A 19650-nucleotide genomic window follows, 5' to 3' on the forward strand; every position below is an offset into this window, starting at 1 on the left:
CCCCTGGCGGGCGAGCCGTAGGTGTCGAGGCACTGGGGTGGGGGGTGCAAACCCCGCGGGCAGCGGAAAAGAGGCCGTGGGGGGCCTCCCGGCTCCGGCACACTGGGAGGCTGGCGGCAGCCGGCACGCACACCCAGCCCGCAGCCCCAAGGAACATGTCCGCGGCCAGGGCGCGGAGCAGAGTCCCGGGCAGGAGAACCGAGGGAGGGCGTGTGCTGTGGCGGCGGCGGCGGCAGCGGAGCCGCTAGTCCCCTCCCTCCTGGGGGAGCAGCTGCCGTCGCCGCCGCCGCCACCGCCGCCACCATCAGCGCGCGGGCCCCGGCCGGAGCGGGCCGGGCGAGCGGCGCGCGCGGGGGAGGGCGGGGGCGGGGGCGGGGAGGGGGGTGGGCGAAGGGGGCGGGAGGGCGTGGGGGGAGGGTCTCGCTCTCCCGACGACCAGAGCCCGAGAGGGAGACCCTGGCGGCGGCGGCGGCGGCGCCTGACACTCGGCGCCTCCTGCCGTGCTCCGGGGCGGCATGTCCGAGGCTGGCGGGGCCGGGCCGGGCGGCTGTGGGGCAGGAGCCGGGGCAGGGGCCGGGCCCGGGGTCCTGCCCCCGCAGCCTGCGGCGCTGCCGCCCGCGCCTCCGCAGGGCTCCCCCTGCGCTGCTGCCGCCGGGGGCTCGGGCGCCTGCGGTCCGGCTACGGCGGTGGCTGCAGCGGGCACGGCCGAAGGACCGGGAGGCGGTGGCTCGGCCCGAATCGCCGTGAAGAAGGCGCAACTACGCTCCGCTCCACGGGCCAAGAAACTGGAGAAACTCGGAGTGTACTCCGCCTGCAAGGTACGCGCGGGCTGCTCTCGGACCGCGGGTGGTGCTAGGGGCCCGGCCCGCGGGACCCCCTCCCCCTCCCCCTCCGCCTTCACCCCCGCCCCCCGCCTCCCGCCTCCCGCCTCCCGCCTGGGGCCGCTGCACCGCGGAAGTGCTCTTGTCGCCCGCGCCCAATTAGCTGCTTCTTGGATAAGAGTCCTGCTGGGTTTGAAGAAGGGGGATCACTAAGACCGAGAGCCCTTCGTTCCTTCAGCTTGAAAAGAGTAGCTTCGGCTTCCGAGCTGCCGGGCTACTCTGGGGTTTCGTTGCTCTGTAGGAGCTCTCTGGAGTCACTTTGCCGGGAGTGGAACGGTGCTCTCCATGTGGCGGGCGACCCCGGGGCAAAGAAAAATCTTTTGGCGGACTGAGTGGTCCCTTCTGCAGTCGATCTTTTCCCTTGTCCCATTGGGAGGAACTGGGTGTAAGGAGTGGGGGTGGAGAAGACTCCCGGACTCTTGGCGCTTTGGGAAAGCGAAGGGGAGGAAAGCGCGGGGCGGGAAGGTGGGCAGAGCCCGAGAGGCGAGGGTCTCGTGGAGCCTGGCGCCCTCGGCTGGGGGCGGAGGCACTGCCGCGCGCAGTGACAGCCCTGTCATAATTGTATTATTACTTGTTTAGTTAAAACGCTGTCCCAGCTGCTCGAGGTGTAAACAGGATTTGGCAAGGTGACAGCCCAGCACGGCGGGCACTACTACCCAGTGTGAGGACACCTATTTCTTGCTATCCACTCTCCATGCCAGTTTAGGCACCCCGTCACCCCCAGCTGCAGATCCAGATGTGGAGGCTGTGCTCCCGAGGTGGGAGGAATGCCCGAGGCCGCGGGGCAGGCTGGCCCTGCGCTGTCAGCAGCGGCTTTGTTTTGACAGGGTGACAGCTGAGGGGGGCGGGGACTTGGCCTTGTCAGCTTCTGCGGCCTGTGGCTGAGGCAGGGAAGAGACACACACACACACACACACACACACTCACTCACACACCTCCCATGTGTTCTTCCTGCCTGCTGCAAGCAGCGTCAGGTTGCCAGGTTCCAGATTCCTGATTCCCACAGCCAAGCAGCAGGGGCCACTTCTGAATTGTGACATAACTATAATTTATCCTACTAGAACATCTCGGTTAGACTCTTTTTAGTACTTACAGGAGGTTCTCAAGTCGCAATGGAATGTCTGTGTTTGCTCTTTTTCCACACCATATCCTCATGTTTATATTGAGCACCTCTGTGTCCTATACTGGTTCAATAAATATTTGTTGAGTGAATGTAGGATCTAGCCCACTGCTTCTCAAACTTTAATGTGCATAGGAATCTCCTGGGAAAACTGGTTAAAATGCTGATTCTGAACCAGCTGGTCTGAGGTGGAAGCTGAGGGTCTGCATTTCTGACAAACTCCCCAGTGATGCTATGCTAGTCCACAGACCACATTCCAGTTCAGAACTGGGCAGTATATTATTTCGCTCTTTGAATTTAGTAGAAAAGACAGAAACAAATAATAACGCCATGTGGTTATTTCTGAAGAAGGAATGCAAAGAAGATGAAGTCGGGAGTGTGCTTCTAAGAAAGGCACAAGCCCAGGAGTTGATGATGAAGGGCATTAGACTAATGAGAACAGGATGCTGACTATAGTAGGCAGAAGGGAGGGCTATGTATAGAATTGAGAACAAGGTCATGGGTATAGGGCATACGGCTTGGGTGATAGGTACACCAAAATCTCACAGAGCACCACTAAAGAACTTACTCATGTAACTAAACACCACCTCTTCCCCAAAACCTATGAAAAAACAGAAGAAGGTCAATTACTTGGTGGCCTTGGCGTTTTGCAGCCAAAGTGGGCTCGTGTAGGAACTGTGTCAACTCAGTGTTTCTGTACTGGCTTTATTTAATTATTTTTGAGATGGAGTTTCGCTCTTGTTGCCCAGGCTGGAGTTTAGTGGTATGAACTTGGCTCACTACAACCTCTGCCTCCCAGGTTCAAGCGATTCTCCTGCCTCAGCCTCCCAGGCGGCTTGGGATTACAGGCATGCGCCACCATGCCTGGCTAATTTTTTGTATTTTTAGTAGAGACGGGGTTTCTCCATGTTGGTCAGGGTGGTCTCAAACTCCTGACCTCAGGTGACCTGCCCGCCTCGGCCTCCCAAAGTGCTGGGATTACAGTTGTGAGCCACTGCATCCGGCCTGTCCTGGCTTTATTTTTAATTTTATTTATTGGGTTTTCCTCAGCAGCTCCTGTTGAAGACTTCCTGCTGCCTGCTGTACCTTTAATATCTGAAAACTTTCCTGAAGTTTTGGTTTTATCTAAAACCATGAGCTTATGTGCCTTGCATTGATACCTTTGATCTTTTCAAATTTCCATGGGTGAGATGTAGCACCACTTCCAAAGTTTGGGATTTGAGTGTTTTCTGGTCACTTTTGTTTGTTTGTTTGTTTGTTTGTTTTTTTGAGACGGAGTTTCGCTCTTGTTACCCAGGCTGGAGTGCAATGGCGCGATCTCGGCTCACTGCAACCTCCGCCTCCTGGGTTCAGGCAATTCCCCTGCCTCAGCCTCTTGAGTAGCTGGGATTACAGGCACGCACCACCATGCCCAGCTAACTTTTTGTATTTTTAGTAGAGACGGGGTTTCACCATGTTGACCAGGATGGTCTCGATCTCTTGACCTCGTGATCCACCCGCCTCGACCTCCCAAAGTGCTGGGATTACAGGCTTGAGCCACCGCGCCCGGCCCTTCTGGTCACTTTTATGACCCAACTTACAGCAAGAGAAAATTTCTTTTATTTTTTAAAATATTCTTTTTCTTTTGAGACTGGGTCTCACTCTGCAGCCCAGGCTGGAGTGCAGTGGCATGACTGTGCCTTACTGCAGACTCAACCTCCCTGGGCTCAGGTGATCCTCCTGCATCAGTCTCCTGAGTAGCTGTATGTATATATTTGTATTCTCTCTCTATATTTTTTTTAAGTTTTTTTCTTTGTTTTTTTTTTGTTTGTTTGTTTTTCTTATATATTTGTATTCTTTGTAGAGATAGGGTTTCACCTTGTTGCCCAGGCTGTTCTCAAATTCCTGGGCCCAAGCCATCAGTCTGCCTTGGCTTCCAAAAGTGCTGGGATTATAGGCATGAGCCACCATGCCTGGCTGAAAGTGTTCCTTTTTTTTTTTTTTTTTTTTTTTTTTAAATGGAATTTTGCTCTTGTTGCCCAGGCTGGAGTGCAGTGGCGTGATCTCGGCTCACTGCAAGCTCGTCTCGTGGTTTCAAGGGATTCTTCTGCCTCAGCCTCTCGAGTAGCTGGGATTATAGGCAGGCACCACCGTGCCTGGCTAATTTTGTATTTTTAGTAGAGATGGGGTTTCTCCATGTTGGTCAGGCTGGTCTCGAACTCCCAACCTTAGGCGATCCGCCCACCTTTACCTCCCAAAGTGCTGGGATTACAGGCCTGATCCACTGTGCCCAGCTAAGTGTTCATTTTAGTGTGTCCATTCATTCAGTCAATATTTAAATGGTTATCAACTAGGTGCCAGGCATTGTGCTAGGTGCTGGGCCTATGACACATAGAATTTGTCCTTTTGGAGTTACTCTGTGTGTGTGTGTGTGTGTGTGTGTGTGTGTGCGCGCGCGTGCAGGTGCATGTGTGTATGCATGTGTTGGGGGACTAGAGAGGAGGGCAGAAGCAAAATTACAGAGAAGTTCAGAAAAACTGCTTTCTTGGAGTAGTTGCGGGGCCAGAGCAGGACAGTTCTTAGGCTGGGGCACTGGTAGGGTGGGATTGGCTTCCTAGAGGAAGTGTCAGTGGCTGCGAAGAACTCTTGGCAGGGCAGAGTGGGGTGGGGTAAAGCTTCTTGTAGTGGAGAAACTGAAAGCAGTGTGGAAGCTTGGAGGTGGGCCAACCGGAGCCAGACCTTTGTTGCCTAGGGCTACCAGGTTGGGAATGAGGGGTGTGTGGCCCAGAGGGCACTGAGGAGTGCAGGAATCTTAACCTGGGGAGTGACACTATTTCAGATTTGCTTTTTTTTGAAAACAGTTTTAACTGGGCTTGATTGGGAGTGCCAGACAGCAAAATCTGTGGTTTTCTTTCAGCTTGTTTCTGCACTTAATATGAGCAAGCCCAAAAGGAGGGATTGCTCTACTTTTGCCACAGGCCCCTTGGCAAGTTAGATTGCAGAGATTAGAGAATGAGGAGGGATCTGGAAAGAGATAAGGTAGGTTACTGGGGGCTTTTGAAAGAAAAACAGGTCCCAGGCTGGATACAAATCTGGCCTTTAAACTTCACAAACAAAACCAAAAAATAAGGGAGCTAACTCACAGCCAGGGTTACGTGCCACACCCCAGAGAAAAGAAAAAGAAAAAAAAAAAAAAAAGAAAAGAAAAAAGCAACAAACAAACTTGTTTTGCAGGATCCAGATCTTTGAACTGTGTCCTGGTGAAGGTTGCTTCAGAGTCGTTTTGCTCATGAGTGACACAGCCAGAGTGATCATTAAAAATGTAGATCTAGGCCAGAAGCAGTGGCTCATACCTGTAATCCCAGCACTTTGGGAGGCTGAGGTGGGAAGATCACTTGAGTCCAGGAGTTTGAGGCCAGCCTGGGTAATATAGTGAGACTTCGTCTCTACAAAAAATAAAAAATTAACCAGACGTGGTGGTAGAGGTTGCAGTGAGCCGTGATTGCGCCACTGTACTCCAGCTTGGGCAATGGAGCAAGTGTCTGTCTCAAAAAAAAAAAAAAAAAAAGTCAGCCTGACCATGTTATGCCCCCTTTTTCAGGCCCTTTAATTTCTCTTTATTGGAGTCAACATGGCCTGGCTACTGCTGTCTGTGGCTCCTTATTAAGGCTTCAAGTGCCTGGTTTCCTTTCAGTCTGGAGAGTGGGTGGGGCAGAGGAGGTGAGGGGCTTTGCGTATGCTGTTCACTGCGACTGAAAGCTCTTTCCGCACTTGAAAATTAACTCCCAATCCTTCCTACAGAACTTAGATTCCTTGCCTTTCCTTTACTGCCCCCCCATCTCCTCCCCCCACCCCGCAACCCCCAGCCAGCAGTCTTTCCATTAGATATTACACAAACCCATCTGTTTTCTTCCTGGTGCTTTTATTGTGATTTTTAAGATTTGTGTGATTATTTGACATGCATTTAGAATCTCTGAATAGATTCTTAGTGATGTGGTTATTGACTGAGTGAATGAGCCAGAGAAGAGAAAATGGAAGAAATGAGTAGCTGTGATGATAGATAGCAGTTGTGGAATTTTAACTTAATCCCTTCTTGACAATTGGGTAGAAAAGATTTGTCATATAGGACAGTTTTAGGCATCCCACAGGTATTGATAGGATTCGGTTATTTATTTATTTTTTGAGACAGGGTCTCACTCTGTCACCCAGGCAGGAGTACAGTGGTGTGATCTTGGCTTACTGCAACCTCCGCCTCCCAGGCTCAAGTGGTCCTTCTACCTCAGTCTCCTGAGTAGCTGAGACCACAGGCATGCACCACCACACCCTGCTAATTTTTATATTTTCTTGGTAGAGATTGGGTTTCGCCATGTTTGTGAGACTGGTTTTGAACTCCTGGGCTCAAGCAGTCTGCCTGCCTCGACCTCCCAAAGTGCTGGGATTACAGATGTGATTCACTGCACCTGGCCTATTTTATGTGTTTATTTATTTATTTATTTTAGAGACAGGGTCTTGCCCTGTTGCCCAGGCTTGGGTACAGTGGCAACGATCATAGCTCACTGCAGCCTAGAACTCATTGACTCAGGTGATCCTCCCACCTCAGCCTCTTGGGTAGCTGGGACTACAGTGCCCACTTGGGACTGGATTTTTAATGTTATAAAAGAAACCTCAAGTGAATTTATGAGTAGGCCAAATCCAAATCTTCTTGAATTAAAGTGTATCATCTACTAACTTCAAAAGAGAAACAAAACCCATTGACTAACCCTTCATAAAGGAACAGATCATTTATGTTAATATGTAAGGGGAGACAATAGGGTATAGTGGCTAAGAACATGGGCTTCAGAGTTCAGACTAATCTGTGTTCAAATATGGGGATATCCAGCTCTGCAACTTTGGATGAGGACTTCACTTCAGCCTTTATTTCCCTGTCTGTAAAGGAATGATGCTACCCCCTTCATGGCATAACAGTGAGGATTTAAAATGGGCTGTATTAGATGTCCAGCATGGTGTCTTGCCCATGGCAAACCCTTACAAGGTAGGAGAGACACTGTTCACTTGGAAGTCAAGACAGAGCAACAGACTCAGTCCTGAATCCACCCCAGCTCTGCCACTTGCATGTTCTTGGGCACAAGTCACTTAGTTTTTCTCTGAGCCTCAATTACTGCATGTGTAAGATGGTGATCATGACTTCAACCTTAAAGTTAAAAGAAAAAAGTGTCCTAGAATTCCTAGAACATAAAGGTGCTGGGTTAATGCTGGCTAAACTGAATTGCCTGGTGCTTTACTCATATATCAGAGTCAGTGGCCACAAAGCATTTATGGAGAACCCAGTTGCTTGGATTCTGGGCAGGGTGCCACATTTTAGGAGTTACATGGGTATAGGACTATCAAATTAGTCTTAACTAAAAAAATAGGGCCAGGGCGTGGTGACTCATTCCTATAATCCCGGCAGTTTGGGAGGCCAAGGCAGACGGATAGCTTGAGCTCACGAGTTCGAGACCAGCCTAGGCAACATGGTGAAACTCTTATTCTACAAAAATTAGCCGGGTATGGTGGTGAGTGCCTGTAGTCCCATCTACTCAGGAGGCTGAGGTGGGAGGATGGCTTGAGCCTGGGAGGCAGAAGTTGCAGTGAGCTGAGTTCATGCTACTACACTAGACCTTGTCTCAAAATAATAATAATGATGATTTATAATCTAGGAGTAGCATTGACTATAGAATATACAGAGAGCAGAGGTAGAGGTGCCACTGTTAAAGTAAAAGCATCCTCTGTTGGCCAAGGGCTGGTGGGTGGGGTACTAGACAAGCCTTAGAGTTGTAGAGCGCCCCCCATTGCCTTTGTATTTGTTAGTCACTCCCCCAGAGAGCAAATTTCTTTTCAGTTGTCAGCATATAGAGCAGTGGCTCTTATCTAGGAGCGATTTAGTCTCCCCGGGGACGTTTGACAATGTCTGGAGACATTTTCAGTTTTTGCAGTTGGGAGGAGGGAATGCAACTGGCACCTAGTGAGTGGAGGCCAGGAATGTCCCTAAACATCCCGCAATGCACTGGACAGCACCCCACAACAAAGAATTATCTGGCGCAGAAGGTAATAGGGGAGAAGTTGAGAATGCCTGTTTTAGACAAGTATCTTTGCAGCACAGGAAGAAAAAAAATGATTTTCTTTCTTTTTTTTTTTTTTTTTTGAGGCCGGGTCTTTCTCTGCTTCCTAGGCTGGAGTGCAGTGGCACCATCACAGCTCACTGCAGCCTCTACCTACCTGGGCTCAGGTGATCCTGCCACCCCTGTCTCCCAAGTAGATGGGACCACAGGTGCACATCACTGTGCCCAGGCATTTTTTGTGTTTTTTTGTAGAGATGTTTCACCAACCAGGGTTTCACTATGTGTAATAGGTTGGTCTTGAACTCTTGGACTCCAGTGATCGGCCTGCCTTAGCCTTCCAAAGTAGTGGGATTACAGGCATGAACCGCCGTGCCTAGCCTAAAGCAATGCTTTTATTATGGATTTTAGTAACACTTAAAATTTGAAAAATCTCACTTTGTGAATTATGGAACTATATTTTAAACAGTTTTATTGCAGTGTAATTTATAGATCATAAAACTTGCCCACTGTAACTATGCACTCAGCTGCTTTTGAGTTAATGTATGCAGTTGTGCATCCATCACCACAATCCAGTGTTATGACTTCTTCCATCCCTCAAAAGTTTCCTCTTGCCATGAGTACCTTTTTTTTTGTTGTTTGAGATGGAGTCTCACTGTGTCACCCAGGCTGGAGTGTAATGGTGTGATCTCGGCTCAATGTAACCTCTGCCTTCCTGGTTCAAGCGTTTTGCCTGCGTCAGCCTCCTAAGTATATGGGATTACAGGCAAGCACCACCATGCCTTACTAATTTTTTGTATTTTTAGTAGAGATGGGGTTTCACCATGCTGGCCAGGCTAGTCTCCCACTCCCGACCTCAAGTGATCTGCCCACCCGGGCCTCCCAAAGTGTTGGGATTAAAGGCATGAACTTCCACACCTGGCCCATGACTACCTTTTTAAAGTGATATTTTGTATCAAATTGGTTGTTGGTTTGCAAACAGAAACGAAATTAGAAATATCTTTTTGGTGACTCTTCCAATAGGCAGTATTGTCACAGCAAAATACAAAACATGGAGGGAGGTGGATAAGATGTTGTTTTAAAAGATCAGTCTTTAGCCACATAAGTTTATTGCATACAATTATATCATGTGGTGATTTCTGTAAAACGTGGTAAGTATCATAAAGCCAAGCATGCACAGGAAAAAAATGTTTCATTTGGCAGGCACAATACAAAAAGCCTAAGAGAAAGTTGTCCAAATTTAATTCTGTGTCCTCAGAAATTTTCAGGGAAGATGGAAATTCAAGCCTGCAAAGCCTTCAGATTGCAATTTGTAGTTTTATATAACTGAGAAAGTAGTTTACAGGGCAAAACAGCAAAATCTGCTGAGGATTGTTTTGTTTTAGGAAGTGTGGGCATGCAAATAGTGATTGGTGATGTAGCACAGTTTAAGGCGTTTGCTTTGTTTTTAAAAATCACCCAGCAGATTTAAATCCAGTTGCCTACCAGCGTTAGCCAGATTTAATTCTGTGGTTAAGTAAATCCATAGGGTCTGACCCGTCATGGTGACTATGGAGGGTGAAATACATACTTTCCTGTGAGATGCCTGGGAGCAGTCAGCACATCTGCTTCTCAGATGAATACTCCGTGTAGTGCCAATAAAATTAGGATTTTCAAGGCTCAGTGGCTTCTGATTTAGTCTCTCGTTAAGAGAAAAGTGGCTATTTAGGAAAAATTGTCAACAGTTTCCTACTCTTGCATGGTGCTTTTCTGCTGTGGTCATCTGATTCAAATGGGGAATTAGAACAGGCACGCTGGCCGCTGGTACATGGGGAGAGAAGGAGGGGAATCCTCACTTCCTTCCCCTATGCTGGGTGCCCTTGGGCAGCCCCTTAACTGCCTAGTTTCGGTTTCCTCCTTGGTGAAGTAGGAATCCAGGTGCCGCCTCATTCACTTATTGTGAAGATTAAATACTTGAGCATATGTGAAAGTTCTTGGAACCTAGGCATTCCACAATGTCTTTTTAATTTTATTTGTAAAAAACATTCCATTGGTATTAATGGTTTGTGTGTTTGCCAAAGTGTTATGTCTCACGTCATTTGATTCTTCTGCCCGGGGAAGCAGAAGGTAAAGGAGGTCATTTTACTAGCAGGAAACTGAGACCCAAAGAGGTTAAGTGACCTCTTCAAGCTACAGCGCTTACTCAGGAAAGCTCCGGCCCAGGTAGATCCTTCTTCTTGTACACCATTTTGCCTCCTTTTCCAAAACTTTTTCATGGGGGTGGAGGGGGTTGCTTTTCTTCCAAATGGTTTCTGGAGAGGATTTTATTTATTTTAGGCATTCTACTGCTTTCGTTTGACATTTATTTTACTCCAATTGAGAGGTATGTTCAAAGGATTTTCTAGTCTGTTGAGCCTGTGCAGGCCATAAAGTAAACAAAATAAGCATTCTTTTTTGCTGGCCCAGAACAGACATATACATGCTATTGACTGTTTTAAAGCTGACAATCAAGACTGTCCTGGCCCAATAGAATTCCCTGTTGAAGGAAGATGAAAGAGATACCTACTTAGGCTACTTACTTAGAGATACCTACTTAGAAGGTGCCAAATGTGTCAGAAAGTTAAGAAATTGACTGTCTTGAAAGTTTAGAAGTCCTGCTGGGCATGGTGGCTCACGCTTATAATTCCCGCATTTTGGGAGGCTGAGGCAGGTGATTGCTTGAGCTCAGGAGTTCAAGACCAGCCTGGGCAACACGGTGAGACCCCCATCTCTACTAAAAATACAAATATTAGCAGGGCGTGGTGGCTTATGCCTGTAGTCTCATCTGCTCGGAAGGCTGAGGTGGGAGGATGACTTGAGCCTGGGAGGTGGAGATTGCAGTGAGCTGAGATCATGCCACTGCATTCCAGCCTGGCTGTTGGAGTGAGACCCTGTCTTAAAAAAAAAAATTTAGAAGTCCCCGAAGACTGTTCACACAACAGTATCTCAATATGATAAAAAGGAGTCATTAAAAAAACTTTTAGGTGCATTATGTACACAGTAAAGGGCTCAAATTATGTTCAAACACAGTTAATTTTTACATATGTATATGTCTATGCAGCTGCCACTTAGATACAGCTGTAGGACATTTCCAGCATCTCAGAGGGTTCTCTTGTGTCTCCTCCCCACTCCTGGTAATCCTTATTCTGACTTCTATTACCAGAGATTAGTTTTGTCTGTTCTTAAAGTTTACATAAATTGAATCATATGATTTGAATTATTTGTGTCTGGCTTCTTTCAGTCAACATTATGTCTGTCAGATGCATCTATATTGTTGTGTATAGCAGTGGTTTGTAAGGACACGTGTTTTTAAATTAAAAAATGAAAACATTGCCAGCAGTTTTCAGGATGGAAGTCATTGGATGTGGACAACCTCATGGAGTGAATCTTAACTAGGCTTTTAAAAGAAAGGATCAGAATTTGATAGGCAAATTCTGAAGAACTCAGGAGGGCAGGAATGTGGATAAGAAATCAAGGAGGTGGCCAGGTGCAGTGGCTTGCACTGGTAATCCCAGCACTTTGAGAGTCTGAGGTGGGTGGATCACTTGAGGCCAGGAGATTGACACCAGTCTGGCCAAAACCCTGTTTCTACTAAAACCCCAAAATTAACTGGGCATGGTGGCACATACCTGTAGTCCCAGCTACTAGGGAGGCTGAGGCATGAGAATGGCTTGAACCCAGGAGGCAGAGGTTACAGTGAGCCAAGATCGCACCACTGTACTGTAAGGTGGGTTTAGTACAGTGGTACTGTAGACAGCAATATTCTGTCTCCAAATCAAAAAAAGAAAGAAAGAAAGGAGTACTTGACCAGTTAGGTGTAGATAAGGACTGAAAAGGAAGAGAGAGGCAGGATATGAGGAGATAATTTATCACCTAGTTATAATAGAAATGGAATTGAGTCCTTTATAGTTTTGAATCACATTCATCTCTAGCACCTAATTGTGCATGTTGTTACCTGCTGCTTTGCACACTTTTCTCTCCTATGTATCTCTGTATCTTATTCTCAAAGCCTCGTTCCAGTCTGTTTTTAAATGCCAACTTCTCAGAGAAGCCTTCCTAACTCTGGTCTAAAGTAGTGGTACCCCATCTCTCACTCTATAATCCTATCTTGTTTTGTTTTCCTTTACTGCACTTATTAATTGTATTTTAAAAAATGATTTCTTGGGTGGGCGCGGTGGCTCAAGCCTGTAATCCCAGCACTTTGGGAGGCCGAGTTGGGTGGATCGCGAGGTCAAGAGATCGAGACCGTCCTGGTCAACATGGTGAAACCCCGTCTCTACTAAAAATACAAAAAGTTAGCTGGGCATGGTGGTGCGTGCCTGTAATCCCAGCTACTCAGGAGGCTGAGGCAGGAGAATTGCCTGAACCCAGGAGGCGGAGGTTGTGGTGAGCCGAGATCGCGCCATTTCACTCCAGCCTGGGTAACAAGAGCGAAACTCCGTCTCAAAAAAAAAAAAAAAGATTTCTTGTCTGTTTCCCTTATGACAACAGAAGCTCCCTGAAGCAGAGATTTGGGTTCATGGAGCCCATAAGGGAAACAGACAAGTTGTATGGGGATGCTTCCATTAAATTCATATTCCAGGTGGATCATACCTTGCACGTAGTAGGCACTTGATAAATATTTATTGAGGAAATAGGTAATTTGAGGCTTTGTGAGGAAATAGGTATTTATTGAGGAAATAGGTATTCATAGGCTTTGTGAGATTGGGGGAAAGGAAGCTGTGTTTTAAAGATGGCCAGGCATGATGGCTTATGCCTGTAATCCCAGCGCTTCAGGAGGCTGAGATGGTAATCCAGCCTGGGCTATGGAGAGAGACCCTGTCTCTTAAAAAAATAAAAAAAAAAGTTCAAAAGAAAGAAAGATGGGGAAACTAGGGTTCAGGGAGATTTAGTGGCTAGCTTTGTGGTCTGTAGCAAAACAGCCTCCAGCTGGGGCTGGAACAACACCTACTCGTAGCTAAGGGTGGTTCCCCTTGGTTCATGGCAGACTTGATGACAAGCAATGCTTATCTGATGGCCTGAACATCTACAAAATCAAGCAAAGAGGAATCACCTATATTTTAATCTACTGAGTGAACGATGTGAACTTGTCCAACCACTGTTTTCTCTTCTGCAAGTTACAATTAAATTCTTAAGGCCAGGAATGGTGGCTCATACCTGTAATCCCAGGTGTGCGATCCCACTTTTGGGAGACCAAGGTGAGCAGGTTGTTTGAGTTCAAGAGTTTGAGATCAGCCTGGGCAACATAATGAGACCCCATCTCTACAAAAATACAAAAATTACCTGGGCATGGTGGCGTGTGTCTGTGGTCCCAACTACTTGGGAGGCTGAGGCAGGAGGATCACTTGAGTCCAGGAGGTCGAGGCCTCAGTGAGCCGTGAGTGTGCTGCTATACTCTAGCCTGGGTGATAGAGGGAGACCCTGTCTCAAAAAAATGAGACAAAACAAACTCATAAAAGTATCATGAGTGTTATGAGATCAGTGAATTAAAAGCTATGAAGTGAGAAAAAAACGTACATTCTAGAAGTCTGTATTATATTAGTAAACTTAAAAAAAAATCAATTGTATATACTTTTTTTTTTTGGAATACAGAGTCTTGCTCTGTCACTTAGGCTGGAGTGCAATGGCGTGATACTGGCTCACTGCACCCTCTACCTCCTGGGTTCAAGTGATTTTCCTGTCTCAGCCTCCTTAGTAGCTGGGACTTAGGAGTGCACCACCATGCCTGGCTAATTTTTGTATTTTTAGTAGAGATGGGATTTCACCATATTAGCCAGGTGGTCTTGAACTCCTGACCTTGTGATCCAATGCCTCCCAAAGTGCTGGGATTACAGGCATGAGCCACAGCACCTGGCCTGAAGGCATTTTTTAAACTATTATTTATAGTTTTTGTTACTTTGTGGCCCACTTTAAAGTCTACAATAGACATTCTTTAATTGTTCTTTTACTGTTTAGGCTTATTTATTTATTTTAATTTAAATTAAATTAAATTTAATTTTTTGAAATGGAGTCTCACTTAGTCTCCCAGGCTGGAGTGCAGTGGTGCAATCAGCCTCCACCTCCCAGGTTCAAGTGATTATCCTGCCTCAGTCTCCTGAGCAGCTGGGATTATAGGCTCGTACCACCACACCTGGCTGATTTTTGTATTTTTAGTAGAGACGGGGTCTTGCCATGTTTGCCAGGCTGGTTTTGAACTCCTGACCTCAAGTGATCCACCCGCCTCGGCCTCCCAGAGTGCTGGGATTACAGGCATGAGCCACTGCACCCAGCCTTAGGCTTATTATTATTTGTTTTGTTTTTCTTTTTTGAGACGGAGTCTAGTGCTGTCTCCCAGGCTGGAGTGCAGCGGTATGATCTAGGCTCACTAACCTCCGCCTCCCAGATTCAAGCGATTCTCTTGCCTCAGCCTCTTGAGTTGCTGGGAACTCAAGAGTGTGTGCCACGATACCTGGCTAATTTTTGTTATTTTTAGTAGAGATGGGGTTTCACCATATTGGTCAGGCTGGTCTGGAACTCCTGACCTCATGATCCGCCTGCCTCCCCCTCCCAAAGTGCTGGGATTACAGGTATGAAGGAGATGGATCATTTACTTAGGAAAAAAGTATGAATAATGTTTCTGATGATTCACTAGGAACAATATTTCACTTGAGCTCAGGAGGAGGTTTAGGGTAATCTTGTCAGTGACCTCAGGCAAAGTTGTATGGGGATGCTTCCATTAAATTCCATGCCATCCTAATCAGTCCCCATGCGTTGCATACTCTTGGCTTGTGTAACCTTTTGCGAGGTTTGTGTGGTATGCAGGAGATTTCAGAAGTATGAGGATGAGACCTGAGTAATATCATAGTGATTGATGGTGGCAGTGCCAGTTTGCATCAACTCTAACAAGCTGGTGTTGAAACTAGATGGCAGAATGCCAAAGACGCCAAGGTCAGCATACTTTGAAATAATGAAGTGAGTCATGTAACCCAGGATTTGTACATACTCACAGGACTACCTGACTCATCCCACCTCTAAAGGAACATGACTGTGAGCACCAGTTAGGGGCCTGTGGCCATTTCTCTGCTACATGTGCAAAAGGAAGCAAAAGCCACAAGGAGCCCTTTTCTTTTGAGGAGACAGATATGGAGTGAAGCGAAAATTAAAATGAATAATCATGCATGGAGTCAATGCAGAGAGAAACCATCGTGAACTAGGGGGCAGGTGAAAGGGTGGGAGAGAGGCCCAGCCCAGGTAGAGGGAATGGGGTAAAACCAAGCAGAGAAGCAAAACTGATGTGAGCCAGACATGAGAGTAATTTAGAACATGGACCTGGACACCAGACTACCTGGTTTGAACGCTGATGTGTGACTATGGGGAGGTCACTAACGATTTACAAGCCTCAGATTTTGCAGCTTTAATACGGAGATAGCGATATATGTCAACTTTTTCCGTTCACTCAACAAATTATTTAATGTGCCAGGTGTTGATTTTGATGCTGGAGATACAGTGACAGATGGGTCCTTATTCTTGCAGAGCTTGCTTTCTGGTAGCAGAAGCAGACAATAAGCAAAAAAAAAAAAAAGAAAACAAAACAAAACAAAAACAACAACAACAACAAAAAACAACCCAGAAAGTGGTAAGTGCCACAAAGAGAATGAAAACAGAGAATTAAATAAGAATGCCTGGGGAATTCCTTTAGATACATGCCCGGGAGAGTCTTTCTGCAGAAGGAACAGGGACTGAGGTGTGCATGATAAGAAGTGAGGAAGAGGGTGCCATGCAAAGACTCTGGGCCAGAAGTGGTTTGGCTTGTACGAGGCCTGTCAGGAGAACAGTGTGGCTAAATGGAGGTGGGTGGGGTAGGTGAATGAGTGTAGGAGATTAGTTGGAAGGGATAAATGGGAGCCAGACTGCCAACATATAATTTTTACACAGTGATGTTAAAATCTTTATTTCTGATAAGTTGCAACAAATACATATCAAGACACAGAACTTTTCCATCTCCCTAGAAAATTTCCTCCTGGTCCTTGCCATTCGTGTCTCTCTCCCGAGGAGGCAACCACTGATTCAATTTGTGTCACTTTAAGTTAAATTAGATATTTTTCATATAAATAGTACCATATAATACATACTGTTCTTTCCACTCAGTTTATTTTTGAGATTAATCCATGTTGTTGGATGCGTTGGTAGTTAATTTCTGTTTATTGCTGAGGAGTATTCTGCCGTATGGATGTATAAGTTTGCCTATCTGTTGACTTGTTATGGACATCTGAGCTGTTTCCAGTGAATTCAAATTAGATTTCTGTTTTGAAGTGACCCCTCTGGCTGAAGAATAAAGTATATGAGAGAAACAGTAGATAAAGAGGGCCAGTTGGAAGTTATTGTAGTCTAGGTATGAGTGGATGATGTCTTGGGCTATGGTAGTAGGAAGGGAGGGGTGAGAATTAGTTGGGGCTATACTGTGAGGGTAGAGGCAATAGAACTTAATTTGTTATGGGGAAGGAGATGATGAAAAGACAGAAATGAAGGATAATGTCTAGGTTTTTGGCCTGAGTGACTGAATGGATGGTAGTTCCATTTACCAAGATAGAGAATACCATAGGAGAAGCAAGTTTGGGTCAGAATAGAACTCTTCAGAGTTGTCAGAAGTGATACATTAGTATGTCTGTTAATAGATAAATGCTGTTTTTTTGTTTTTTTTTTTTTTCTTTTTTTCTCCATTCCCCCCATCGACAAATGCTGTTTTGATGATAAAAGGAGATAATGTATTTAGCAACTTGGTATAGAATCTGGAACGTTCTGAATGCCCCATAGATGTCAGTTACTATTATAATTAACAACAATGCTAAATAATAATTATTGTTCTTAATAAAGAAGCTATCGAACTTGGAGGTAAAAAGAAATGTGGCTGCGCCGGGCGCGGTGGCTCAAGCCTGTAATCCCAGCACTTTGGGAGGCCGAGGCGGGTGGATCACGAGGTCGAGAGATCGAGACCATCCTGGTCAACATGGTGAAACCCCGTCTCTACTAAAAATACAAAAATTAGCTGGGCATGGTGGCGCGTGCCTGTAATCCCAGCTACTCAGGAGGCTGAGGCAGGAGAATTGCTTGAACCCAGGGGGCGGAGGTTGCAGTGAGCCGAGATCGTGCCATTGCACTCCAGCCTGGGTAACAAGAGCGAAACCCCGTCTCAAAAAAAAAAAAAAAAAAAAGAAATGTGGCTAAAGAGAAACTGGGAGACAGGGTCTGCTAGGTTAGGAAGAAAATTGATAGAAGGTCTTGAATTTTAGGTAGAAAATTTTGAACTGAATCCATTTGATAATAGTGTCCTTGCTCTTTAAGAAGGAGGAGGCACAAGGATTTTAGAATGCCACAGAGGAGTTCTGGGTTTTGGTGTTGGCTCCTTGCTCTTTGCCAGCTGGGTGAACTCAGGCAAGCCACACCCCTTCTCCAAGCATTGAGTTACTTGTCCTACAGGGTTGTTGGGAGGAAAAAATAACATGATTTGGACCGCAGTTGCCTTGGAAAGTAGCAAACACAAATGCTTGATGTTATTAAGTGGCATTTTAGAGTAGAGTGATGTAAGCCGGTATTAGGAGGAGGGTTGGAAGTGGAGGAATGAATTGGAAGAGGGGAGGAAGTATTTCTTCTAGTTGACTGATAAGGGCCTGAACTGGGGCCCTGGCAATGAGAATAGAGAAGGTATCGATCTGAGAAAGTTTAAAGAAGAATCAGATGGCCTGGATGAGGGCATTGAGGACAGATTAAGCTTAGGAGCTGGAGAAGGATATTGCCAACAAAGGGAATAGGGTAGATGAAAAGGGAGTATTGGGATGGAGGGCAAGTCTTTTTGTAAAACTTACTGGGCAGAAATGCTGGATGTAGGCAGTTGAAAATGAGGGCTGGAAGTTCTGCTTGACAGGTTGGGCTGGTTATGTGGATTTGAGAATTGTCATCTCAGATAATGACTGATACCTTGAGAACGTGAGCTGTCCAAGGAAACAACATATATGGCACTATTTATTTTGCTCATCCTGGTTGACTTGGTGCCAAACAACAGGTGGAAGAGTGCAAAATTCTGTTAGTCAGCTGGTTGTCTGAACTGCTCAATGCTAGCCAAGCAGTTTGACAGATCTTTCCACTGTGTCGAAGACTGAGCTGACTGCTCTGGCATTTTGACAGATAATTTCTGGTAAATTCTGTGTGTGTGTATTAAATTGAAAGAAATTGTTTTGGATTTAGCATTCCAGGGTACTAGTTTCTTGGCCCTGGTGTCACTGAGGACCTCCTGAGGCCCTTCCAGGGGTAATGCATGCTTAGATTTGCTCCTGGAAAGGTCACTCAGATGTAACGAAGGGTGTGGCCAGCCCCTAGGCTATTTGGTAGCCACTGGAGCCATTCCAGCATCTTGGGAGAGCCTGCCAAGGGGGTTCCAGACCTTTCAGTTAGCCAGACCTAATTATAATATTTAGCAAAGGGATGGCAGTTTCTTATTGAACTACAGCATAAACACAAGGATTTCTTCCAGACAGGGATGTCATGAAGATTTTCTGTTGATTTGATGTTGGAGTAACCCTGGAGAGCATGGATGAGAATAGATGAGAAGAATTTGAATGATGTGTTTATTTATACCTGGGTTGTTTCGTCTTGGGTCATTTTCTCATGATACACTTTCCATTCTCCTTCTGTAACCTTGACCACTCTCTTTAGTATTTGTTGTTGTTATTGTTGTTTTTGTTCCCTGTGGCTTTACAGACCAAAATGGCACTGTAAATTAAGGCATTGAGCCAGGCGTGGTGGCTAACACCTGTAATCTTAGCACTTTGGGGGGCTGAGGCAGGCGATCATCTGAGGTCAGGAGTTCAAAACCAGCCTGACCTGCATGGTGAAACCCCATTTCTACTGAAAATACAAAAATTTGCCGGGCGTGTTGGCAGGCGCCTGTAATCCCAGCTACTCGGGAGGCTGAGATAGGAGAATTGCTTGATAGGAGAATTGCTTGAATCCGGGAGGCAGACATTGCAGTGAGCCGAGATCGCGCCACTGCACCGCAGCCTGGGTGATAGAGCGAGATTCCATTTCAAAAAAACAAATTAAGGTTTTCAGAGATGCTTCTCATAGTGAATTACTGCACCAGTTATCTTTTCTCCCTTACAATTCTATTTCCATCTCAATCCCAGGCAGTTTTGTTTGCCTGAGGGAACTCCAACCCCCACCTGGAACATTTTCCTCTTTTCACTTGTGCCAGATATATATATATATATATATATATATATATATATATATGCGCACACACATACACACATATATATGTATATATATATATTTTGCCTCCCAGGTTCAAGTGATTCTTGTGCCTTAGCCTCCTGAGTAGCTGGGATTACAGGGGCATGCATACAGCTAATTTTTGTATTTTTTGCATACAGCTAATTTTTGTATTTTTTGTAAAGATGAGGTTTCTCCATATTGGCCAGGCTGGTCTCCAACTCCTGACCTCATGATCCACTTAACTCAGCCTCCCAAACTGCTGGGATTACAGGTACGAGTCACATGTCCAGCAAGATATTTTAATTACATT

The 19650-nt window shown here is 46.1% G+C and overlaps 1 protein-coding gene across 2 annotated transcripts in view; it reads left to right on the forward strand.

Moving 5' to 3' along the window:
* The first annotated feature begins 400 nt into the window (after window positions 1–400).
* KAT2B (lysine acetyltransferase 2B) overlaps window positions 401–19650 on the forward strand; it is a 115427-nt gene continuing 96177 nt past the window's right edge. For both annotated transcript variants that reach the window (XM_039480281.2, XM_039480282.2), the window contains exon 1: window positions 401–818. In XM_039480281.2, the coding sequence (XP_039336215.1) occupies window positions 516–818 (303 nt within the window). In that variant the 5' untranslated portion in view covers window positions 401–515. The remainder of the gene's footprint in view (window positions 819–19650) is intronic.

The sequence above is a fragment of the Saimiri boliviensis genome, chromosome 9, assembly GCF_048565385.1.
Source record: "Saimiri boliviensis isolate mSaiBol1 chromosome 9, mSaiBol1.pri, whole genome shotgun sequence".
Classification (NCBI taxonomy): Eukaryota; Metazoa; Chordata; class Mammalia; order Primates; family Cebidae; genus Saimiri; species Saimiri boliviensis.